Source organism: Poecilia latipinna, unplaced genomic scaffold, assembly GCF_001443285.1.
Source record: "Poecilia latipinna isolate Pla-1442-1.1 unplaced genomic scaffold, P_latipinna-1.0 Scaffold121, whole genome shotgun sequence".
NCBI lineage: Eukaryota > Metazoa > Chordata > Actinopteri > Cyprinodontiformes > Poeciliidae > Poecilia > Poecilia latipinna.
Window position 1 is genome coordinate 419,351 of NW_015112737.1, and position 26,962 is coordinate 446,312.

At 41.6% G+C, this 26,962-nt stretch overlaps 1 protein-coding gene across 8 annotated transcripts in view; it reads left to right on the forward strand.

Moving 5' to 3' along the window:
• The window catches only part of LOC106944974 (RNA binding protein fox-1 homolog 1-like), a 515,796-nt gene that overhangs the window by 408,177 nt on the left and 80,657 nt on the right, over positions 1 to 26,962 (forward strand). For all 8 annotated transcript variants that reach the window (XM_015028333.1, XM_015028336.1, XM_015028332.1 and 5 more), the window contains one exon: positions 3,268 to 3,377. In XM_015028333.1, coding sequence (XP_014883819.1) covers positions 3,268 to 3,377 — 110 coding nt within the window. The remainder of the gene's footprint in view (positions 1 to 3,267; positions 3,378 to 26,962) is intronic.

Genomic DNA, 26,962 nt, shown 5'->3' on the forward strand with positions numbered 1-26,962 from the left:
ACATATATATATGTTGTGTAAATGTGTTGTACAAATAAAATTTGATTTGACTGAATTTGATTGATTGACAAGTGTAAAATGTAAAATAATGCTAAAAACCTGACAGTATTGACTAAACTAAAACAGTTTGGCCAACAATTAAAAAAAACAACAAACAGAAATATGTTTAAGGACAAGTGATAAATAAATACAAACTTAAACACTTTTTTGTTTGTTTTATTCACTAATTAGTTCACATATAACAAACATTACAGACCAACAAATTAGTGCAAAATAACCGGGTAAGAGAACGAACAAATAAAAACACAATAAGATGGAGAACAAAGACAAAAGACAGAACATGATCAAATGTTGTCACAAGAAGAACAATGAAAATATTTAACTTGTATGTATTTTGCATTTAATTTTTTTTATTTGCATTATTATTTTCCTATTTTCTAATATTCCTCAGTTGAACAAGGGTCACAGATATTTTGGGTAAAAGAGAAACAGAAAAGTAAATAAATAAAAGTACGTACCAGAGCAAAGGATAACTAATTAAATTAATAAGTCCCCCCATTTCTCCTCTCCTCCCCTTTTTCTGATTATTGTGAAAAAATAAAACCTGCAGCTTTCTGTGGCAGTTCTCACCACACAGCAGCTGCTGCAGGTAAAATCTGAATGCACTGTCATCTTACAGCCAGCCTCTCCCACAGCCCTGCAGGCCGTCCCAGTGGGCGCTGACCCCACCGATGACCCCCACCATGCTGGAGGGACGGTGGGAACCTGCACACAGCGCTGGGGGAGCCAAACCCTCAACCTGCTGGTTATGAGGGCAGGAACATCCTGAAGTAACGCTGCAGCAACCCGCAAAACTTTTCTCTTACCAAGGCATTTTATCTGCCTCCTCCAAGACAAAATAATAAAACCGCTGATCTTTAATGCAAAGTTGATGTGAAGTTAAAGCAGCGGGACGAAGCTGAGCTTATTGCCTCCTGCAGTTTGTTTTAACCTAAGCAGACGTGCTGAGGCTGAAACCGTCTGATACGATCCGACATCATGGCTCAAGAACTACATCAAACATTTCTGCTGTTTTACATGAAAAATATTAGAAATGTTGAGTAAATTATAGGAAAATCTACACTGCATTTCAAAAGTTCCACTTAAAAAAACCCAACATTACTTGAGCAAATAAGCACATTAATAATTGTCATCAGCCCACATTTAATTACTCTGAGCTCCGTCAGTGTTGATGAAGAGGCGTTGTTTCTCCCATGCAGACATTTGTGTCTCTGAAGGCTGGAGATTTATCCACAATTAAACCAATTACAGAAAATTTAAAGCTTTTCGTTAAAGAGAGAAGTTTCACACTTAAATTGATACTTCTACAAATTGAACTAAAGCTGGATGTAATTTCTGCCTCAAACTTTAACTTAAGAAAACAATTAAAAATGAAGAAGGAAAGAGAGTAACATATCTACATGCAAACACTAGAAAACAACTAATGATACTGAATGAAAAGCGTTTTTTTATTTTAACAATGAAGTCTGAAAGTTTAAATGATCTTCTTGTTTTATTACATAATTTAAATATTTCTTATATATACATATTATTCACTGCAGTGTCCAGTTAGATCAGTGTTGTCCAAACTTTTCACCACCAGGGCCACATTTTTTTATTTTATTATTAAAACTGAAAACAATGTTTTTTTAAGACATTTGTTGTTTTTCTTTGTTTTGATATTCTAAATGTATTAATTAAGCAAGGTGATCATTTTTGCAGCAAAGGAGTCTGGAAGTCATTGTTAATCCAAACTATAAACAGGTTTTTGCACAATTATCATATTAAATGACAAATAAATATTTTCCAAAGGTTTTTGGATCGTCCTCATTTTCTTTTTGTGATTTTTTTTTACATTTGGCAACAAATTAGGGCTCTGCTTGTTGTTTTTAGGAAAATGTTATCAGTGAAAACAGAAACATACTTTCTGTCTCATACCTAAAAGAAAAATATTAAGATTTTATTTGTCTTCAAAAGAGCCTGAGGAGAAAATCTGCTGATCTGGCCGAACAAAACCATCCAGAGGGCCACAAATTGTCCCTGGACCCACAGTTTGGACATCCTCGGTTCAGATAAATCTGCTTTGTTTTCACATTACACCATAAATCAAACTCCTTTGTGTTTCCTGGTGTGTATTAATGCACACCTGCTGCAAGGTGCAAACACTGAGGCTCTTATTTTCTCTGTAATCATCACATTTAAATCTGGGATCACAAGCTGACCCTGAATCTGTTACACATGGTAAATCTTAATGGGAACTGTTGTCAGGGGAGCAAAATAATTAATTGTTGTTTGAGTCGGGAGCAGATTTTTGTATCACGCTTATTTATCTTGGAGTACTGGTGATAAATCCGTGCAAAACGTTGGAGTAAAATAAATTGATTGGTTGCATATTAACGGTTTTCTTTTCAATCTTTTGCTAAATGAAAAGTCTGTTTTATTTTATGGTGCAAACAGAAGCTGACGTGTCACAGTGACTCCAGCTCTGAACGCTCTCCTTGTTCTTCCACATATTGCAACTCATTTCTTTTGAAAAGTTTTCCAGCGGTTCACATCTAAACAGAACATCATTTAATGTTGCTGCATCGAGCCGTGCCGAGTTCGGGTACCTCAGGTTCAACTTTCCAATAAATATTAACTCAACCATGCACAACTCTGAAAATATTTCCCCCTTTTTTTCTGATAAATCTTGATTCCAAGTCCAGAATCAACCTGCGCTATAAAACCAGGAAGTTTCAAGGTTTATCAGACTGAAAGATTTATCAGCTGGTTCCTGTTCTCACTGACAGACTCGGTCTGCCTCTGTAAAGTTCACCCTGGTCTCTGCGTTGAAGTGTTTCCACTCAGAGGAGGGCGGAGCCAAACTGAGAAAGAAAAGTTATAGAAAGAAGGAGGAAGCGCTTTAATGTGATGGTATTTGTCATGATGCGTCTGTGTTGATACTGTAATTCAGTCTGTCTCAGTGCTACTTTTATTGATTTCAGAGGAGCTATCTATGTGTATTTGTCGTTATATATAAGGTCAATAAACAACTAAAATCAATGTTTATAACAATCGATGTTGCCTTCTCCATTATTTCGCTTCCTGCACACTGATTTCCTTTGATTTAATTTGCCTCTGGTTTTTTTCCTCCTCTCCTTGCCGACTGTTTGCCTGCTGCATGCGGTTGCCCCTTGCTGCTGCTTGTCCGTTTCAATGACGCGTGCCTGTGTTTCTGTGTCCCTGCAGGAAACACGTTGTGTAAGTCAGGAAGCATTGCCGTCTTCGGGAACGTGGTGTACAGCGGACTGCTGAACGATCACCTCTGGCATTTGGGAGTGCCCCTCTTTACGAGACTGGTAAGAGCAGCTGGGCCCCTCTGTGCACACTTACCTTCGTTTTGTCAGAAGAGTTTCACGCAGTCGAGCTGAATCCAGCAGACATCAGGTGTGGGATTCCCAGAAGCCTGTAATGGGCTGTTTCTGAAGGTTGTTCTGCTGACATGTGTTGTTGAACGTTAGCTCCTGCACACAGGACGTCGCAGCAGGACCTCTGCTGTGGATTTACTCACCTGATTTTAGCATTTAGCTCCAAAAAGCGCTCCGTTTAAAGAAGATTACCTCTAAAACAATTTGGTTTTCCTCCAGTAGCAGAGAAAAGGGTTGAATAAATAATTCAGGATGTTTGGTCAAATAATTACATGGTTTTAATGAAGAACTAGAGCAGTTGAAGCTGGCGTTAACAATTAATGACAGATGTCTTAACTCTGATTGTTAACCCAACGTTTGTCGCTGCTGCTGCAATGCAGAAGCAGGAATCTCAGCAATTTTCCCAAAGAAAACTAAATTCAGCACGGCCCTTTCTCTTCCCGTTAATTACCCTCTTTCCAAGCGGGTTGCACGTTTTTTTATCAATGTTTGTTATTGATTCAATCTGTCGCTGTAGCTGTCATTTATGAGTCAGGAATTAGTGTTGATTGGTGCACGAGGGTTGCATATAATTGGGTTACATTAAATAGATAATTCAGCTGATCTCATAAATGTCTGATGTGAAGGCTTGTTTGATTATCAATTAATGTCAAACTGAGATGCGAGAGGCTGTCTGGATTCCAGTGGGGTTTAGCTGGCAGGGCAACGTTTCCAAATAAAAATAACCTTCTCATCATGACTGCAGACGTCTGAGCAGCGAAATGATGGAAATATGAAGATTTAGTGTAAACCAGAGGAGCAGGCGCTCTGACCTCCATGAAACCATCTTTGTTGTTTTGTCATAAATGTTGTTGTACAAGTTCTCTTGTATCTTCAAAATTCAAATATACTTTATTAACGCCAAAGTTCAGATAAAAAATAAGCAAAATGTAACTAAATGAAATGAAGGTTTATCACTTCAAGTCTCTTCCTGCTACCTACTGTTTTAAAAAAATATTAAATTGGTGTTTAGACACAACTTCCATCAAATCCATAACGAACGTGTCGCCTAACTAAACCTCCTTTAATTTATTTTCACATCATATCAAATAATAAGAATATTCCCTAAATCTGGATTTTTGGCCTGAAGCTCCTGGGCGTTTGATGAAATCCTGACAAACCTCCAGGTTTTAAAAATAATATTTTATTTCAACAATAAAGACTCATCAAACAGCCCAACAGAACCGGCCAGGTAGAAATAACTTTTACAGATATTTGTGTAAAACATGTAAATTAAAACGGTTATTTTAGCCGTGTGTTTTAATTAGATACCAAGTAAAGTTCTGAGTCTGAGTTCAGCCAATTCGTCTGTTAGGGTTTTTCTGTTTTTGTTTTAATTACTTTTGTTACAACCTTATGTAGAATTTGGACAAAATTTGCAGGTACCGACAGATTACATATTAAAATGAGAAAACAGAGAAAAACAAAACAAATCTTAATGCATTTTTTCTGAATAAAATCAAAATCAAAACAAAATATTTTTTGAGATAGATTTAAGAAGCTTCTCTAAAACTAAATTTTACCACATTAATATCAATTTAATACCAATGCCCACTTTGAATCGGTATTATCAACACTTTAAATCGATCCGTGCGGCTCTGGTGAAAACACAATGTGAGAGTTTGAGAGAAAACTTCATTTTATCTAAATCAGCTTAAAATTAAGCCAAAGATTAACTAGTTAATGTTCATAACTGGTTGTAAAGAAACACAAAATTTAATCAGTTATCAGCGTCTTGATGCGTCTAGAATAGTTTGTGTTTTACTTTAAAGACCGAACTCTCTGTTTGGCTTCACCGTGACCTTTGACCCTTCAGCCAATAAAAGGTCATTATAGTTATCCACCTCCAGAGGAACACCTGGTGCTGTAAGTGTTCACTCAAGACTCATTAAGCTGCAGCAGAAGATGATAAAACGTTAAATAAGTGGCACTGGGATGTAAAACACACCACAAGCTGTTATTATAACTCTTTTAAAATTCTTTACAAATCAGTTTTAGCTTCAGTTCTAATATGAGAAAACAATATGTAGATAAACTGGACGAATTTTGTTTTCAAATGAATTTATGAAGGTAGAAATAAATTTACTTTCTGCTGCAGAGAAATAAACAAATTTTCAAACATAAGGAAATAAATTTAAAATAATGCAAAAAAATATTTCCCTGCTTTAAGTAGATCAAGAACAGTGAAAACAATCAGATATTAATGCAGAAAACGACATTTTGCCTGGTGACATGATTCTGAAACATCTAAAAGACGAGCACTGCTCTGGTGCATTATGGGAAATGTAGGATTCAGTGTTTATGAGCTTTGCCCATAGTAATGACTGGAAGTCAGGATTTCTCATTCTTTTGAGTTTAACTATCCCTCATTAATCTGTCCCTTGCAAGCCACCCAACTTTATTGGAATTCAGTGCTAAATTGCTGGTGTGTCTCTAAACTTTTTCCATGAATTATGCATTTAGCATAAAATCACTCCCTGCCCTTGGAGTCATAAACCAGTTGAGCTGCAACACAGGGAAGAGATTTTTATACCTAAATCAGTCCCTCAGATGGTCCCTGTGAAATAATCGAGAGAAATCAAATAAAAAAAGGATTGTGATGCTGGAAGCCTGATTTTTAGTCTCCAGAAGCCAAATTTTGTGTTTATTAGAGGTTCAGCAGTAATGGCTGCAGAGCAGCAGGGATTCAGAGCAAACATGAGTGTGCAAGACAGAAATAAGCATAATTAGCATCTAACACAAACAAGGTACAAGAATTAAGTTCAACTCAGGAGAGAAATATTACAAGCTAATCATTTTTTGTTGCACTTTTCTGGGGAAACTCGTCTTACCCAAGACATCTTAATGAACTCAGGACAGCTGCACTGCAAAAACACAAACTCTTACCAGGTATCTTTAGTTTAGTTTTTAATGCAATTTTCTGAAGTAAGACAAAACTAACTTTAAAGTGAGCAGTAGGATCTTGTTTTGAGTCAGTAATCCCTTAAAATTGTTAAAAAACTACTTATACCATTGGCAGATAAAATGTCTGGTAACAGAACAAGACATCTTTCATCAATATTAAGGAATTATTGACTTTAAACAAGCTGCTGTTTCTTGCTGAAAAGTTAGTTTTGTCTTACTTCAAATGTATTAAGATATTTGAACTAGAAACTACTCAAAGGTACTTGGTAAGATTTAATGTTTTTGCAGTTTATATCTGTCATGGCTGCTTTCAGAGAAACCTTTTCTTGCTGCGACAGAAAGGTGTGGGCTGATAGCGCAGGGCTGCGCCGCGCCGGGCTGATAGCGCCGGGCTGATGGCGTCGGGCTGATAGCGCCGCGCCGGGCTGATAGCGCCGGGCTGATGGCGTCGGGCTGATAGCGCCACGCCGGGCTGCGCCGCGCCGGGCTGATAGCGCCGGGCTGATAGCGCCGCGCCGGGCTGCGCTGCGCCGCGCCGGGCTGATAGCGTCGGGCTGATAGCGCCGGGCTGCGCCGCGCCGGGCTGCGCTGCGCCGCGCCGGGCTGATAGCGCCGGGCTGATAGCGCCGGGCTGATAGCGCCGGGCTGATAGCGCCGGGCCGGACCGGCCCCAGCGGTGGGATCAGCACGACGCGCTGTGAGCCTTCACATCCCCAACACACAGCCCCTAATTACTGCACAACCCGCCAGTTCTCACCCTTAGGCCAGTTCTGACTGCTCAATGCCAAGATGAAAACACTGCATTAATAACACTACATACAGTCTGAGCACACAGCTATGTTTAATGTACTTTTTGGATGTCTACACGGAGGCATTACATCAGAGGGATTGTTGATGTGCAGCGGCATACAATGAATTTATTGTCTCCCAGACAGAGCGTTCCAGGATTAGCAGATGGACGATTTGCTGCGTGAAGTGTAATGTATGCCTACAAATGATGCTTAATGATACCTTCCAGGGACGGAAGCGAAACATCACCGTTTTCAAGGCTAAATGTACAGAGTGTGTCAGAAAGCTGCAGACGTAGGATTAGGTAACGTCATGTTTCTTAGTTATTGGCTGATGTAGATGGACACAAATATCTTCTTTAAAGAAAAAAAGATGGATTTTTGCATTCATCTTAATTCTGGAGTATTTAAAACCACAAACATTGACCTACTTATTCTTAAAAGCAAATCTTTCTTCTGAAATAAGAAAAGAATCAACCCAGAAAATGTATAAGCTGTCAAAAAAAACTTTTTTATGTTTTTATCTACAGTGATTTGCAGATACAAATATATAACTGTTTTGTTCTTTTTATAAATGGAAATGGTTTAAATTATTATTGAGCAGATAAAATAAAAACAGCACTAAAGTTTGCCTTAAAAATGTTATAAAAAATGTTTCAGTTTTTGTGTGCTGTCAGCTTAACGACTTTGGCCCTGATGGCAAAACATTTGGTCGCTGCTGGTTTAGAGTTTGCAGAAAGTTGAACACATCACTAATTTAAAGCGGTTTTAAAAAACGATAAAAGCCCAAATGAAACTCAGCTGAGACAAATTTCTGTTGATGCACAAAGAACTGTGGCTGTTTCTGGTCCTTCTGCTTCGTTAATATCAGGATGCGGGCAAATTTCCACAAAGCTTTTCTGATAAATGGATAAAATAATGTTTATTACTATTTTTATGTTTAATTGACTCATCAGATAAGTTTTCACATTTAGTTTATTGGAAATTTGGAGTTTATGCTTCTTTCTTAAGAAGAAAAGTTGTAAATTTACCAGAGATGTTTTCTTATGATTAGAGGCATTTTATGCTGTGTTTGATATTTATTAAGTGAATTTTATTTATTTGTTTTTTCATTGAATCTTTTTTTAGTTGAATCTTCTTATCACATTTGAAGTTGCTTTGTGAATTTCATTGTGGTGCTTCATTCATACATTTCTAAAATTAAACCAAACTTATTTCCTGACATTATACAGTTACAAAACTGTGAAATAAAATCCTTAAACTTATCATAAAAACCTCAGAAATATAATAAGATCTTAAAATCAGACACTGCGACAGAAAAAGCCAGAAGTTTCCTACGTTTAAGTGATTAATTTAGGAACAATCCGGGTTTTTTCTGCACCAGAACATTCCAGGTCCAGACTCATGCAGCCATGTTGCAGCTTCGACCTCCCATCCTTTGTCCTGGATCCAGTTCATGGAGAGTCTGGACCCGGAGATGTTCTGGTGCAGGACGGAGCCGGTTCCACCACTTAAGCTTTGGAAAATCTCCAGATGCGCCTCGCATACGTTTATCACCGCGAGGCTTGATGACGTTTTCATCATAAACGTCTAACTTTATGACACCAGTAAACTTTGAGTTATTTCCAAGTTCATTTCTGACTCTTAGTTGTAATTATTAGGAATGTATGTCTTTAAATATCGAGAAAGATTTTCATCAGAAAATATCCATGTATTTACTTTGTACTACTTAAATTTCAGAGTTTTTTGCAGACATTTGCTCCTCTGACCGTTTTCATTTTCTCTAAGGAACTCAGTTTGCAGCCATCAGAGCAGTAGCTGCTTATCAGGCTGCAGAAAAATCTCACTTCCTAGCAACTGCTTTCTGGATTATCTGATGATTTTACTTAGTGGAGTTTATTTGATTTGGTTTGTTTCCTGCATTAAACTGACTTTAAAGTACCGTTCCTTTAATATTAGTAGAACTGACTTCAGCTCTGTCCCAGATGCTCAATGTTTTATCCACCATTAAGTTAGTTTAGATGCATCTACAATTACTTTTGCTGTCTGATCCAGTCCTGATCCCTGAGGCGGAATGGAATTGGTTTGGATATTTAGTGTCACATTTCACAGTGAATCCAGTTTTATCTCGGTGTCTTCTGGAGGAACGTTTAACGGTGAAATAAGACGAAGCTTGAGCTGCGTGGTCATAGTAACTGGAAGTGTTGGTGGAGTCGAGGCCAGTATCCACTGCCAGGCGTGACGCCGTCACTCCAGTCTCCAACTAAAGTTTCAAACTGGTTTCAAATGGAGAATTCAGGCTAATATTGATCTATATTGACTCTATATGAATAGATATGGAAAAAACAAACCAATGGCAGAAAACCAACCAGTTTAAAGTGGACAAACAAGAAGTTTGTGATTTATAATTGAATGTAAGAAAAAAGGCATCCCTTCTGCTGATGAGTGTTTGTAAAACCTCCAGGGGAAAAATATCTTCATCTTTACTCTCATTCTGCATGAGTAGATCCGCAGATCCTGCAGCTAAAAGAAAGTACATTAAAAGCAGAAATATAGAAGAATAGAAGTGAAATTTTTAAGCAAATTAAATATTTCAGAGTTTAGCCCAAGAGCCAGCTAGAGCTGATTCATGCAGCTCACTGCTGCAGAACATTATGGAAAATTAATGCGACTATAGTCACCACACAGTGTCCACTTCCTGCATTCCTCTGTAAAACGCATTGTGTTCTTTGCACAAATAAGTTGTATTAGTAGGAAAATGTCTCATTTTGGACGTTAGGACATTAGGATGATGAGTGATTTGTGATTTTTGAGACATATAAATGATGCAGGATGATGGAAACCACCATTCTGGATCCTTAAAGCTCCAAAGCCGTAAACAGGATAAATTCAAGTTGTGATGAAATGATTAACTGCAACCCTAACCTGAAGGTTTGAAGCTTAAGAACAGAAACATGGCGGTTGAGGAGCGCCTGAAGGTGAAACCCGTAACCATGACAACACACAAAACCATTTAAAAATGTCAACATTTTCCACAGAGCGATAAAAAAGTCATGTGAAATACTTTAATGTTAGAGAAGATGTAAAATGTTTTATTTTGTGAACATATTCGTGGATGATTTGTTGTGTGGATCTGACCGGACGGTTCAAATGTTTCTGGGAGTTGAAAGGGGGAAGAAACAAAGAGGTGAAAGAGGGTTTTTGTTTCCCTCTGTGAAACCGTCCTGATGTGATGTATGTGGGATAGAAACGTCGATACCCACCTGTGGAGCTGATGAAGACACATAAAGAGATAAAACGAGCAGAGCTTCAGATCCTTTTCACCGGGTTGTAAAGCGGGTCACTCCATAAAGTGAAGTGTGTGATTAGAGGAAAAACCAACCTGGGAGGCTCAGGATGGAGCCACATCTCTCTCCGAGTTTCGGCTTCCCACCAGCTGAGACCTGGCCGAGCGCGGCCCACGGTTTGATGGATGAGGACAAAAAGGCCGGCGCTCCGCAGGGAAGAAGAGCCGCCGGTTGTCTCCTCTGGAGTTTCTCTAATGATGGGATCTGGGTTGAGTTTGGCACAAGTTGTTCTGTACGTAGCGTTGTGCTGCAGAGCAGAGGTGAGATGGCCATGAAATATTCAGAGAGCAGATATGGAGTCAGTGAAGATCGGACGTAGACGGACATTTTAGGCAGAACGCACTCTGTGTGAGGCCTTCGCTTCCTCTTCTCTTTGAAAGCTCCATCTTTATAATGGATGGCAGAACCTCCTGGGAGTGTCTAGACGCTGGTGGGAAATCTAAATGCCTGGGAAAGCCGCGTGCATCCCTGGTAAGTAGTGCCGAGCGCGGGAAAAGTGCAACTCAGAGGGGCGACAGGAAGTAAGGAAGATCACATCTTCACCCCGATTATCTCCATCCTCACCCCAGATGGCGTTTTCATCTGTAAGTAAAGGACGTCGGGATTATTCAGGCGTAAATGTTGCCTGACTCTTATTTTCTACCTTTCTGCCTCTAACCTCAGCCGCCCTCTGCAGCAGACCACGATGCTCTCTGTCTACACCCTCACCACCCTGCCTGTCTGCCCTCCACCTTCCTTCGTTCCCTCGGTCTCTCCCCCCCTCAGTTATTTATGAGCAGGACTTGAAATAGACTTCAGTATTTGATAAAAGCGTGATCTTTAATCTGAGTTGCCTGAGAAGTGCATTTCATTTTTATTTGCCATCACAGATTGATGGAGGAGTGTGGAGGTTATCCTCTCTGAGATTGCTAATGTAAATCCACGGCGGACATGTTGGAAATGCAGGACTTGTGTTTGTGCAAAGCAAGACCAGATCTTCTGAAAATCTGCCTTTGACGTCAACTATTGTTTCGATTCCTGCAAAATTACCCGTTGCACATCTCACACCTTCCACTCCACGTCTCACCGTTGGGTCGGGCTTTTCTGGGGAAAGCAGGAGAAATAAAACGGGTGATAAATTCAAGATGACAGTAACGCTGTATGGAGGAGGCCCCTTGTGTATCGGTTCGCTCAAAGCCAGCTGCAAATCCAGCTCTGCCTCCTTATGTGGCAATTACTGATGGGTAACATAACCTGCGTGTATCTGCTCAGTTCATTACGGCGACGTTCTCTATAGCTGGCAAATGTTCTTTAAGATCCTACGGCAAATTAGCTCATCCCCCCAGGACGCCTTTTATTGGATGATCCTGCGCCAGAGGATGCCGCAAAACCACTCTGGGCTCTCCGCAGCCTGGCCTCGGTCGCCACAGGGTTAATATTTAAAAGCGTGAGCTCCCAGTCGTGTATTGATGATATGTTTTGAAAATTGCTGAGGCAGGCTCATTGTTACAGTGCTGTCTAGGAGATAGCCAAGCCTCCCTCCGACACCACCACCCGTCCCTCCTTTATAGCCGCCAGATGGAAAACACACTAAAGCATGTAATGTAATATAGCTTGGCACACGGAGGTGTTTCACACCAACTTCATCTGGACTCTGATCTGCCACAACACATCACCTGGAAGAAGGTTTTTTTTTCTTTTTTCAACCAGAAACGCTGCTGGTCACTAACCCAGACGGAGGAGGAAGAAAACAAGTGGAAAATAGGCTGCGCCTCCCTGACGGCGGAGCCACTTCTCCCCCAACTCCATCTTTTATTTTTGCTTTTATTCTTCTCTTCAATGAACTAAAACTGCCACAACTTCAGTATAACTCGTCTCAGTCACAGACGGCAAGAAGAAGAAAGATCTGTTAGTCCTCCACCATCACCCCTGCCCTCCCCCCTGCCCTGCAGAGATTTCCACCATCAGCTTCCTGCCCTCCCCCCCCCCCCCACCACACCTCTTTCTCTCCGTCCCTCGCCCCCCCCCTCCCTCCTCGGGACGCTGAATTTTACAGTACCGTCTGCAGGATCCCGGATTGTGCGGCGCACTCCTCTATGCAGAGCAACACGGCTCCGGTGGAGGAACGCTGGAGGCAGCTGTCAAGCGCAGGCTGCTGCTCCTGCTGCTCTAGTTGAGCCTCGGCGCCGTACCGACTGATTTCACATTCACCAATAAGAGACGGCAGAGGGGGAGAGAGAGACACACAGAGAGAGAGAGAGAGGGAGGGAGGGAGAGTCTCGAAGTGAGTGGTGTGGAGAGGCAAGTGGAGTGGAAGAGTGTCAAAAGAAAAAAGAGGTTACAACACCTCCCCAGCTCTCTTTCCTTTCTCCCGTCTGCTTTCTCCTTCTTTCTCGTGTTGGCTCAGAAGAGGAGGAAGAGGAGGAAGAAAGGGAGCTTTAAAAAATTAACTGAAGAGCAAGAAGAAGAAGAAGGGGGTAAGCCTCAAGTCAAGCTTCGTTGAAGAGTTGAGGAGAGCTGCCTCCGTGGAACAAGGACCAGTAGAGCTCTGTCCAAACACTCGGACCCCTCGTGACTCCCACGCTGGCTGGACTGGTCCCGGTGCTCGGTCCCACTCTCCTGCCCTCGCCTGCCCACACCTGTCCCGCTTCAAACATGATGATGTACTTTTGGGTGAGTACCGGAGCTCCCTGTAGGTTGATGTTGTTCTCCAACAAGCTGCTTGGTGTGTGCGATGCTGCGCCTCCCAACGCGCTGATGGCTTTTCACTTCCCTGTGTTTTATTGATGCCGGGTGCTGCAGCGAGACGCCATGGAGGCCTGTGTTTATGTGTCACTTTTATTCAGGGGGAGGATGTTGGAGCGGAGATGTTAGCAGCTCCAACACCTTGACCAGGGTTGTTCCTCAGCTTCCAGTGATGGCAGAGCGACCCGGCTTGGTTTCTGAGTTCGTCCGGCTGCTCGGCGTCTTCTGGGGACGTTTCATGATCTGGGTCTCACATGCTGCTGTTTTCGCTTCCCATACGTCTGAACCGCCGTCAAAATGCAGGTTGATTAGGGATTGTTAACCAGAGCTGCTGATTAATTCCCTTTGAGATCATGTGTGATTAGTCAGACTGGTTCTGTCTCCTCGGTGGTTTGTTTCCTCACCACAACAACACCCGCCCAGACCTTCGCTGCTTCGCTCGCTGCAGATCATTTTAATCCTCCGCTGGTTTGCTAACTTCGCACCTCCACAGAAACAAAAAGTAAATGAATATTTACAGCATTTCCACTGTAAACAGTCTGAGCTGAAATGCAGTTATAGATGTGTCTCTTGCAGAAGCTGAGTGTGTGTGTGTGTGTGTGTGTGTGTGTGTGTGTGTGTGTGTGTGTGTGTGTGTAGGTATTGATCGTGAGTTCAGATTTCTGGGGAGAGAACATCTTTTTTTTGGGATGGGGGTTATTTCACCTGGAAGAATCCATTATAAATGACTTTATACCTAAAACATTTTCTTGTAGTTGAAGCGAAAAACAAAGGATGAATAAGTAAAGTGTGCCATGCATGCAGTGGGCATCGATCTGAAGCTCACATTTCTGGGTAGACAGGCTGCTTTGAGGCCAAAGTTACAGATTTGAAGCATCTGCAAAGTTGTGGGAGTGATGGGAAGGAGTATGACTTCCAGCTGGTGTCCTAACTAAAGGAAAATAATCCCACGCGTGGTGTGGCTCCTGCGAGGCCTCGCTCCGGCTGAGGCCTCTTTGATTCTCGTCCCTCAGCCTCTCCTGGGTGTCGATGCTTGTTGAGAGCAGCTCATCACTGTCTCCTGGCCTCTTTGAAGGTGTGCTGCCGGGATGTAACTCACCTTTCTCCACCTCCGGTTCCATGACAAATTCCCCCTCCAGCTACTCAGAGTGATGACCACACAGATGTGGGCTGAGTGGAGCGAAGCAGCGATGCTGACAGTTTACAGCCCTGCAGCTTCATCAGTGGAGCATCGGGCCTCATTCGCTGTAGTGGCTTTATTCTCATCGCATTAGAGGAGAAGCATCTGCGACTCTCTGCATATGTTTCACTGTGGCTCCATTAGCGTCACGCTAAATAAAACTCTTACTTTGTTCACTTGCTTCCTGCTTTCTTGTAACTTTTTCCATCACAGGCTTTGGTGAAACACGGTAAATGTTTCTTTGGAGAGAAGTCTTCCTGTACACTTTGCAACTAGAAACTTGTAGTTGTTGCTGTTGTAGTTGGGAAAACAGATGAGGAGAGGTGTTTCTTTCTGTGTTGGCAAACGATGGACTAAATAACCTCCACCAGACGCTCCAAACAGTAAAAATATGACTCCATTATCAAGACCAGTTATTCAAAACGATTAAAGAACTGACAAAAAACCATAAAAATGAAATTATAGAGGTCACACTGAGCTTCCTGTCTGCATATTTATTCACAAACTGGAAGAAAAGACAAATGTATGCAAGCGTTTTGATCAGTGTTTCCTAACATATCAGATTATTTTATTTAATTTTCAACCACAAAACTGTTCTGGGACATAAAAGCTGTTCTAAGACAGATGATAATTCACTGCTAAAAAGTTCCATAAATGCTGCTTTGTTCCAGTTCAGTTTCCAAATCTGTTTAGTTTTTGCAGATTCATTGTCAAGACACGAGAAGATGAATTTATTTCTAAAATAAAACAAGTTATAGGTGAGTTAAAGTGAGTTTTCAGGCAAAAGTCTGAGTGTTTGCACTGCAGGTCTGACTCAGTTGTAGGTCAGGTTGGAGCTGATATCCTTCAGCTTCTTGTTGACCCCAACAAGCTCCTCCTTGAGCCAGGAACCTCCCAGCAGCCTGGCAGAAGGTCCAAAAGGAACAAAATGTACCGTATAGCAGAGGTAGTGCCAAACGCCGCCAGCAGAGCCGGTACGCCGCGATGGAGAGTCAGGTGGTCGTCCTCTCCCGCGGCTTCGTGTGTAATTTGAGATGTTTCCCTGTTTAAAGATCACTTTTGAGAGAAGGGATCAGCGAGTGATCTGCTGTTCCACATCTGGTATCCGCTGTGTTGGAGTGTGCTGGAGTGTGTGTGTGTGTGTGTGTGTGTGTGTGTGTGTTAGTCGGCCAGCGTTTAGCTCCATGAGGAAGTTGCGCCTGCCTCTCGTTTGAACTGCAGGTGGTGAGCATTACCTGCGGTCCCTCCGGAGGCCTGTCAGCCGTGCATCAGTCTGGGGAACCTGCAAGCTCCCCTCATTAGAATATTTATTCACCAAGCAGATGTTCTTATCCAGGGCAATTACCTTTGGCTTACATTTCCCTGTTGCCCACTGATATAGATGAATGTGTATACAAAGACGTCCCGGGTTATGCATGGGACCCCTGGGTGCCACCCTCCACATATGCACGGCGGGCGAGGCGGCGACCGTCTGGCCTGTGGCTCAGCTCAGCCTGAAAACTCCTGCCTCCACTGCACCGCCGTAATTGGAGGAAGTGGAGGCGACGTTTCCTGCGATGGCCACACAGTGATGGAGAGATGGCCTGTATATCATTCTCTCCAGCCGGCTGTTCCTTTGAATTAGAGACAGAGAGAAAAAGGGAAGAGGCATGGAGTGGAGAAACCATGCATGCTTCTGTCCTCCCCTCAGTGTGATGAATAATTTAGCAGTGCAGGGCCCTTGCTGTCGAGTAGAGATGGTGGTAATGGGGAGACTGGATATATATGGCATGGCAATGCTTTACGTTAGACTTCCCCAACCAACGCAGTGGAGTGTGCCGCGGGCTGCTCTCATGATGTGTTTTGCCTGCATTAATGCAACGCTTTTATTTATCGGCGAAGACTATAACAGACGTGTGGAAATGGTTTATCTGTGGCCACCGGTGAGGGCGCCGGCTGCTGTGATTGGGTCATGCGTGGTGCATTACAGTATTTCACAAGACGAGCTGGAAGATTTCATGTGTGCTTTTATTTCACGCTCCATATATGTGCAGCATCGAGCCGTGTGGAGGTTTGCAGGAATTCATAACGAACAGAGCTGATCAGCCATTCTGGACGGCAGGGCCGCCGGTTTCATATTGCAAGATGAAGTGCTTGCGATGGTTTGTTAATGTATTAATTGATTTGTGTCCTCAGACGGGCGAATCAGGAGTAGTGTCACGTAGACTCTTTAGTACTCCCCGAGACGCCTTCATTAGCTGCTGCTGGCCGGCTCTCCACCCCCATTACAGGACCACGTCGCCACACACTTTACCTGACTGCTGTAATAACTTCAGACGTTTCTATCTGCCGGCCAGACCTCCGACGGCCCGAATCGTTCGGGGGCTTAACATCAAATGCGAGGCGCTCCTTTGAACGGCTGACACTGCAGGTGATTCACTCTGGGGGTGTCATGTGGCGTTGTTTTGTCTGCCAGTGGTTTCTCTCCTTTTCTTCTGAGCTTGAATAACGGCTGTTGCAATCAGTCATTAACTTCCAGCTGAATGTTTTATAACGTGGAAGGGTGCACATGCCTTTGTTGCGTCAGGCGAGCCGAGGAAGCAGCAGCGGAGTCGCTACATCCAGGAAACCTGTTATCTCCTTAACCGCTAATACCAAGGAGATTCTTGCAACTTCATTGGGTTGTGAAATTGTATATTTTTCAAGTGCAATGCTGAGTTCATTGAAAATGCTTTCATAGGGACCACGAGGGTAGCAGAGGTTTATTTCCATTCATGATTTGGGAAGCGGGGCCTCGCCCTTTGTTCTCTGCGGGATCATTTGCAATCAGTAGCTTCAGCAATAATTCTGTCAGCTTTTGGTCTCTTCCCCTTGGGGCTAATGGGTCTACAGCCCAGCTAATTGTGATTAGGACTCTGACAGCAGGTCTTACTTGCAGGATTTTCACACCACAGTCCTCTTTGATATTAGCTGCACAGCTGATAAAGAGATTAGATAGAAGAGAGGAGGGAGGGACGGGGGGCGGCGGGAGGTGGTCGGTGTTCTTAAACTACAGAAAGACACCTACACGGGGGAAATCACTGGTGAGTTTAGCAGAGGAAAATAAATCCGGCCGCAGTAAAAGCCTTGCGCTCGCTTATTGCACCTGCTATCATTAGCACTTTTGTACACATGGTCAGCCTCCCAGGGAAAAGTCATTATCCAGCTGTGCCGTTATTTTTCTGCTGTTTTCTCCTAGTGGAGTGTGACTTCAGGGCTATAGCCAGCGCACCATTTAATGCCTCCAACACAATAAAGGACTCTAGCCTTAATGATGTGGGATTGGATGGCCATGCCTCAGGTTGTCCAGGGGCTTGTGAGCTGTTACTACGAGCGGCCATTTTGCCTCGCCGCTGTTGAGGCTCCATGTCAATTCAACTCGGAGCAGTCCAGAGGAGGCGAAAATAAAATTTCCTGATTAACTGTTGCCTCGTCGTTTAAGCAGCAAAGCGATGCAGCCAGAGGAGGGGAAGGATGGAGGGTTGCCAGAACGCGAGGTGAAAGCGCTCTGTTTTCCTCCGACTGAGTGAACAATCCTGCATGAACGAGTGGCATGCAGCGAGATGTTTGATTATGCAGAATCATGGTTTAAACTAAAGCAAAGCAGACGTTTTACATCCTAATGACTCAGAAAATTAAATATTAAGAGCACGGCTTCTCCAACAAAAGGAAGAGCCGAGGAAACTGGAGCAAAAGTTCAAACGTTTCTGCCCCAAATTTCAAACCTAAAAATACGCAACAGCATCATTTGCACATTCGCAGTGAGACGATGGGATCACAGCACGTGTCATTCAGTCTGCAAGGAACACAAAAAACTGTTTTCTGAGCAATTTAGACGTCATGGCCTAAAAATGTCCCCATCCAGCTGATCTAAGGGAAGAAAGGGCGTCTCAGCGCTGATTCAGTTTCAGAAGTTCCCTCTCCTTCGTAGTGGAGCGTCACACGCCTGGCAATTATCTGTTCCAGCCTTCATTGCTTTACTTTCCTGAACTCGGCCTGTTGCGCCAGTAGCTGCAGAAGTCTCTCATGGCAGTCCTTCATCCTCGTCGGCCGCGTTGCAGCAGAAGGCGTGTGCATCGCTAACACGCTAGTGCCATAGATATGCCCCGAAGTGTCAACTCTCACATACGGAAAAGATTGGAGGAGAGGTCCCTTTGAGAAGGCAGCAACATATCCACTGGCAACCTGCCATGCATGATAAGAAAAAAGGCCTCCCTTTCACTGCAACAAATGTCATTTATGTGGCTTCCACCATTTTAAAACCCAGTTTTCTAACTGAATGTGGAAGGAGAAACTGTTGGTGGAAGGTTTTAGTTGCTTTACTCATCTTTGCTACGAAACTTGTCCTCTATTGGCTTAATGAAAACCTCGTTGGAGCCCCGGCTGTGCCTCTCTGTACAGCTGTGCTCCTACAGAACTCCGATCCACATACAAGCATTTACATTTGCACACATTAGCATACATTAGCAGGAGCTGCGTGAGGACAAATTAGATTGAAAACCAGCGCCCCAATCTTTCATGAAACCTAAATAAAATAAGTGTTGTTCCATTCGGAGGCTTTCTGAAGGCGGGCGGAGTCTGGTGGGTGTAATGCCGACACACAGGGTGCGTTTGATTCGCTGATGCTGCCGTTTTTACACACCGTGGCATTTTATCAGTGCAGCTTTAGCTTTAACTGCTTTTAGAGATTTTATGGGCAAATAAAATGTTGAGGAAACAGAATTAAATTCTGAATTTAATAAATGAGAATATATACGCAGGAAATAGATAATTTTTACTCCTTTATAACTAAAATAATCTTACAGTCATAATTTTTATTGTTTTGCTCCAAAACAAATTTCATTGACGCTGCAAAATCAAAATCTTATCAAGCACTTTTTCTAGTTTCTAGTGCAAATGCAGTTGAAAAAGGACAAAATGAACTTAGAAGCATATTTTCAGCAAGAAATAGGAGTTTATTTTAAGTAAATAATTCCTTTATATCAATGAATAAAAGGTAAAAGTTTCACCACTGGCAGATTATTTCACTTATAACGTCTTCTTAAAAGTTAAATCATTTTCTAATTTAACAAGTACTTCTTTATCTAATTTGTAGAAATAATTACTCAAAACATGGTAATATATCTTTACTAAGATACTTTCACTAAAAACTAAACCAAAAATATTAGAAAAAAACTAAGATTTTGTGTTTTTGCATTGAGATTCTGTAATAAAGGTTTAAAAAATGTTTTCCTTCCTGAGCAGAACTGAGAAAGTTCTGCTTCCTTGAAGCAGCAAAACACAAACCTAAAGGAATAAATGTAACCACCAGGGAACAAAATGAGCGTAAATCTGACATTATGGAAATATTAAACAGTAATCCTGTATTGCAAAATGGCAGTCAGGTGAAAATGTTAAGCATGCCTGGTTGTTTTATTGCAGATAAACGTGTATGTTTATCATTAAAATGATCTACAGCTGCAGCTCAAACCAAAGTTTTCCCCCCCAAACAATCGGCTTCCTCTCGCCTGTTTTCATATATGTGTTTATTTTTTACGGGTGCGAAGGCTCCATTCAGAGCTTGTTATATACTCTTCTCAATCAATCGCGGCCGGTATAAACCTCGCTGTCACGTAAAAGGGGGTTAAGAAACAGTGTGGCACTCTGGCTGTAAAATTAATGGCAGGAGAGTGACATTAGTGTTATAGGTTATTGACCGATTTCATGGAATTTATGACCCTAATCGAGAGGCAGTGTCAAAAGGAGTGAAGCAAATAGGAGTGGCGCTGACAGCCGGGCCGGCTGTGGCCACTGGACACCACAATTTGAGCCTTCCCACTAAATTGTAGCCGGGACTTTATAAGTCTCAGCGGAGGCTCCTGTCGCTGTCCCTGCCCGGGTCCGGAGGCCATGCCCCGGGCCTACCTCCATCCTCCGGGTCAGACAGCGGCAGGCCGGGCAGATGATGAGAAACGCCACTTCATCTCACCTCATGTCAGGCTCGGCCTCTCGCCGTGTCAGCTGCAGCCGCGGCGAGAGGCTGTGTGCATCCTGCTGTCAGCGAGATGCTCCCTGTTTGTTTGTGGGGGAGAGACGGGCTGGTTCTCATGCACTTTTCATGATCATTATATAACCTGCTGCTGTACAGTATATTTGTAGCTACCGGTGTCTGTTTCCACGCCTGGGAGACCTGGTCAAAGCTCCTGTTTAAGCCGCGACTAGAAACAGAAATATTCAAACGGCCGGCCCATAAAGACGACTGAACTCCGGCTGATGAATAATTCTGAGTGAAAATGCGGCGTAATGTGACAAGGTTGTCATTTTATTCCAAAAATATATCGGTATGCAGCAATGAGTGGAGGTGAGACGATAACAGGACGGTGGCCTGAGAGGCCCAACGCAACCAGCTTTTTGATTGGCTCACGTTTTCTCCTCAAACTGGAAATCTCAACATCCTGTGCTGACTTTTTGTACAACTTGGTATCCTAAATCAAACTCAACCTTATGTACAAACCCCATCAGGCAGAGAAAAAATATTCACAGAATATTTTAGCATTTTTATTCCTGAATTTTCAAGGTAAACTGCAAAAACACAAAATCTTACCAAAGACTTTTTGGCTCATTTCTAGTTAATTTAGATAACAAATAAGTAAATAATTCCTCAATATTAATGAAAAAGTACTTGTTCCATTTGCAGATTATTTCTCTCATAAAGTGAAATAATCTATTTGTTTCCATAGAAACTAGACAGGAAATTACTTTTGTGTTTTTTGTACACTTTGAATATTTGTAGATATCCAATGACTCCAATTTGAGGATAAATAGTTTTCAACACTCAAATGTAAAAGTTTATTCAGATTATCTGACTTTATCTGTATAATTAGTACTAAAGGCCTCAACTTGTTTTGTTGTGTTTTTGCTGGAATAAACTGGAGGTACTCTGAGGTCTGCTGAGCTTCCAGAGGGATTCTCTCTGCCTGAAGTTGAGCAGAAGTTTGTGACCAGCTTCAAATAAAACTCAGATCTTGTTCTAACCGGAGGTTCATCTCCTGCGGGTGATTCTATAAGTCAAACTATATTTTGCATTTCAAAATATGAAGACAAACTTTTAATTTCCTATATAATCTTTAAGGTATTTTACTGAAAAGATGTTAAACTTTGATAGATCAGTAATTATCAAACTTTAGCTTCATTTTTAAAAAAAAATGTTTTTCAGGAAAATAAATTCGCTCCAGTTTGATTCCTCAACTCTGTTAAGGACGACAGACAATGTGGAAAAATAACAACTTAATTGTTATTTCTTTACAGAAACTGTCCTACTACTGCAATACTTCAAACTGAGATCTATTCATCTAAAAAATAAAAAAAAATTCAGTATTCACAGAACTGTATGCGCAGAAGCAGGCATTTATTAAAGCTTATTGAACACCAGCATTGTTTTAGAAAGAAAGATTTGCTAACCCAACTAACCATAAGAAGTTAGAGTCATCGGAAAAAAGTGTCCTTGAAAAGTTTTAAATTACTGATGCAGTAGAAAACCTCTCAGCAAACAAAACATGCTCTCCCTGGGCCATCGCGCCCTCAGCTTTATGATGCAACATGCTCCACTGTCTCTGCTAACCTGACTCCATATTTTTGAATCCTGGCTTGACTTTGTGAAATTTGTGGTGGGTCTACTTTTCTGCAGTGTCTTTGCTCTCTCTCTTCCTCTCTGACTGTTAGTTGCTCTGTCACCAGCCTGACTCTTCCAGCCCCTCGTTGCGTCTCCATCTTTCTCTGCTGAATTTCTCCTCTCCTCTCTCTGGTTTAGCATCTCAGCAGCTGAGAGTGGCCTATTTAAAGTAAAAATATAGGTTCTATTGAGCACAGTATTTAGCCAGTAGTTACTTTGAGATTTAATTTTACAATTTAATTATTAACTTTTAAAATTACTGCTTAATTGTTGTATGATTTTGTTAGAAACTCCACTTGCTAGCATAAATGCTATAAGCACATGGCACCAGTGAAATAAAAAAAAATCTGATTTAAACTTAAAGGTGTTTTTATATGTCATAATAACAATATGAACTTTGATAAGAAATAATCTTGCTGATAATGTTATTTAATGTTAGATAATTTCACAGACAAATTATTATTATGCCTGTGTGGGCGGGATCTAATTAGGAACAGGAAGTGACATCATTCCATGTCCTACAGTCACAAATTTAAATGGAAGGCATATTTTTAATGATTTTAATACAATACAGTTAATATTAACTAATCATTCAGATCTTAGTTCTTCTTCTTCTCCATATTAAAGAGGAATTCATATTAATTTTTATTTCTGAGTTGTTGAAATCAAACTTCCTGACAAACTTGCAAAATAAACCAGACTGTGTAGTTTGATTTACACTTTTGTAAAAATCAGAACTGCAACCTGATAGTTGATTGTAGGTTAAAAATCCAAAACAGAACAAAACGTTCTGAAAGCTTTCGGGTCGTTTTTGTCCTGATGATTTTTGACAGAATGACTCGGATCGACTGAAAGAGAAACCATGAAGGAAGAAAGAGCTGAATCTGGAACCGTTTGCAGGGACTTACAACGAGCTCCGGCATCGTGTTGAAAAGTTACTTCTGTTTTAGTTTATCTTATTTCAAATGTTCGAAGATAGAAACTGTTAAGTCATGTTAGCTATGGGTGGGCATTTATTGCACTGTTTATTATTAATCATGAAAAATTTCAAAAGAAGAATTTTCATTTATTGTCTTTATTATAAATTTCAGTTTTAAAAAAGACTGAAATAATATTTTACTATTTTATCTGCACTGGGTTTTTTTTTCATGAGTGTCAATACATGTCAGTAAATTTGAAAATAAACATGATTAAACAGTTTTTATGTGCAGTTTGATGGCATAGATTAGTTTTTTATGTGGCTGGTGTCCTAAAAGAGCCGAGGTGTACTGACATATCTGCACTGGAAAAATACTTGGTAGGATTTGGTGCTTTTGTTTGTAAGTTCTCTTTAAAAAATGAAGAAATTTTATTTTTTTCGGCATCCAAACCAACCCAATTTAAAAACTTTTGCCCAAGTTCAAAGCTAGAAGTAAATTAAAAAGATATTTACACTGGACGCTGTGTTTTTGCAGAGCTGTTGGAATAATTCCAGTCTCTCTTCATCAAAGGCTGTTTTCCTTGGTGTGGAAATGGAAGCTGACGTTGTCTGTAGCGGTGGGGCCCCACAGAGCGCCGGCCCTCTGCTGTTTGTTTACCCGGGTCCTTCAGGCGCTGTGAGGACGGTCAGCTGTGGCGACACCGTTCTGCCCCGCCGCTCTGTGCGCTGGCTTCTGTGCGGCGCTCTAACCTGCTCTAAAAGCCCGTTAGTGCGGCCTGACACGCGGCGCTGTGGCTTTCGCTGGCCGGGCGGACCAGAACGAGTTTATCCAGCAGGTTGACGGTTGAATGTAACGGCAGCCTCTCTGGGGAGCGCGGTTTTCTCTCCACTGATGTTTGAACAGATGCAGCATTTATGTTCATAATGCTTCCTGGATCAGTGATGTTCAGGGAAACATCAGAATTAATTCCTGCTGTGAGTGAAAAATTACATCTGATGAGTTGATGAATGACGCGTAATAAGGATTAATATCTACATGAATGTCATCGTTTGGGATGTGAGGGGTTTCTGTGACGGCTTAATCCCGAGACACAAGACGCTGCAGATAAATTTCATCTGATTGATGATGTGCAGACGGTCGTCGGCTGTGTTTTCTGCTCAGTGATGAACATATAAACATGGACGGCCTTCTCCTCTCCTCTCCTCATCAGCATGAGCCGCCCTGCAGGATTTGACAGAGAGCCAAGTAGTTTGCTTTTTAATTAAAAAGAAAATTCAATAACCTTATCAAGACTTGCCATTTTAGTTTGAGAAGTATTGATCAGCCGTTCAGTTATGCAGATCTGCTGCTTTCATCTTCTGGGCAATTTTGCGTGGCGGCCTCCGGTTGCTGAAAAAGATCTTATTTCACAGAGTGTGTTCCCTAACAATGAGGCGTGTGAAGGTGAACGCTCCGGTCCAGACGCTCAGGACAGGATGGACGGACTCCCGCGCCTCTGCTGATCTGTCTCAGCAGTGGGTTAATTGCCCACACACCTATGCATCTCTCGTTCTCCACTTTTCCTCCTCTTCCTCGCGTCGCGTCTGCTAATGGAATTAAAAAACATGTTGCCAGGGGTCTTTGCAATTTGGAAAATAAGTCCATTAAGTTCATTAATTTAATAATGGGCAATAATAATGAATAAAAAGTATTGCTCAATTAGAGGGGAGCGTACGGTTGGCTGTCTCACATTCATTCGAAATCACCTCGGTGTGCAATAGCTTAATGAGATTATAATGGAATTGATATCACATAGGTAGTGAATTAAAGCGTTACCAGAGAACTCATTAGGAATGAAATTCTAATCCTGCAACACTTGTCACAGCTAAAATAGGCTCCTGCTCCTGTTATTAGGCATCCGTCTGAAGGTGAATAAAGTTCTTCTCCTTGATGCGAGCCGATGTCTCTCAGTATTTGTTTGGCATCGTAGCGACGCTGTGTCCCATCGGCGGGCCGCCGCCTCGGGTTTCACCGCCACCGATTCCAGACCGGCGAAAGCTGCTGAGAGCTTCAGTTAAAATTACACAGACAGCACATTCATAGTAATCTAAAAAGGTCAGGATAAATTACAGTGCTTATTTCAGTGAAAAAGCCAGGTAATGTGATCTGCTGTGAGTAGTTTTTCATGCCCCCCCTCCATGCTAGCCAGTATATTCGCAGGGCTTATGGCGCAGATTTGACTCTTTGACTTTTACACGTTCGACACTTGATGTCAATTTACTGTCTGGGTTTTAAGACCGGCCGCGGCTGAGCGAGATGAACTTTTCCCTTTCATCGGGATATTACAATAATTTGAGGTGTTTTATATGCGTAATGGCTTTTTTTACAGGAACACTTAAAATAATGTGTCGTTGGAGGATGTTGTTAAAATCAGAAATAGATTGGTTCATAATTTAACTTTTCATTTAACGCGGGCGCCCTGATACACCTTGTAAATCCACGTTATCAGCAGTTTGTGCCGCTTCAGCAAGGCAGGCATGTCAAAATGTATTATCAGTGTCAGTCTTAATGTACTATATATAATGCATAATGTCCCACATATAACAGATTCAATCAAAAATGAGATCTCTGCTGCTTGAAAAATGTGGAAATGAGATATTAATCAGGGAAAAAATAAGAAATTAAAGCTCATTTAGGAAGAAGCTGATGGATGTTGACTGAAAATTCAGCCTAGATTTTGATGAAGCCATGAAATATCTCATTTCTCCTAAAATTGGAGATCTGACTATTTAAAGTCATCTGTACCCTGAACATGCAGGCTGGAAAGAAAGTACACCCCTGTTTTACTCCTGGGGCAGCAAATGTTACCGTCCGTCTGGGAAGAGTTAGGTGTTCAACATTCGGTCAGCAGGTTAAAGGTCATGGTGGGGATTTTAGAGGAAGACTAAACTAGCGCGGTCTGTTTGGGAAACTCATTTGCTCAAATGGAATAAAATAAAATAGAGACACAGTTTTAACTGCTCAACAGCATCTAGACAGTAAAGCATTATATATTATCAATTATGATGGATTTACACTGCAAAAACATAAAATCATATAAGGGATTTTTGTCTAGTTTTTAATGCAGTTATCGCAGCACACTGGAAATAAGACAAAATTAACACAAGTAACTTTTCAGCAAGATGTAAGATGTTTTAAGCCAATAATTCCTTAAATTGATAAAAGAAATTACTATATCATTTCACTGATAACATGGGAAAATGTCCTGTTAAAAGAGAAATAATCTGCCAGTGGATCTTATTCTTTTTTTTATCAGTTTTAAGAATTATTTACTTAAAACAAGCTTCTACTTCTTACTGAAAAGTTACTTGTAAGTTAGTTTTGTCATATTTCTGAGACATTTGCTCTAGAAACTGAACACATGGTCTGTAAAGATCGATCTCCTCCACTTTCTCCCTGTTGCTGTCTGAAGAAAAGAGCCACTCCGACCAGAAACAACCAATCAGAGCCAGAGAGCAGGTCTTAGCGCTGTCAATCACCCTTGTGAACACACTGCTAAACATGCTAATGGTGGAGAAACAACTTACGGTTACAGAAAAAACGTTTATCTGCATTCATTGATGGCTATGCTAACTAGCCTGAGCATTTACAACAGGAGAGTTGTTAATGCATGGGCGTGATTGACAGCGCTAAGCCCCTCCTCCTGGCTCTGATTGGTTGTTTTAGTTACAACTGGGAGCACTGGGAGAGGAAGGGTGATGGTTTGGCAGCTACAGATCTAATGTCTGACTGCACTGCAAAAACACAAAATATTACTAAGTGTTTTTATTTAGTTTCTAATGCAAATATCTTAGTACACTTAAAATAAGAAAATCAAGTAAATTTTCAGCAAGATATATGAGCTTGTTTTAAGCCAATAATTCTTTCATATTGATGAAAAATCATTAGTTCCATTGGTGGAACGAG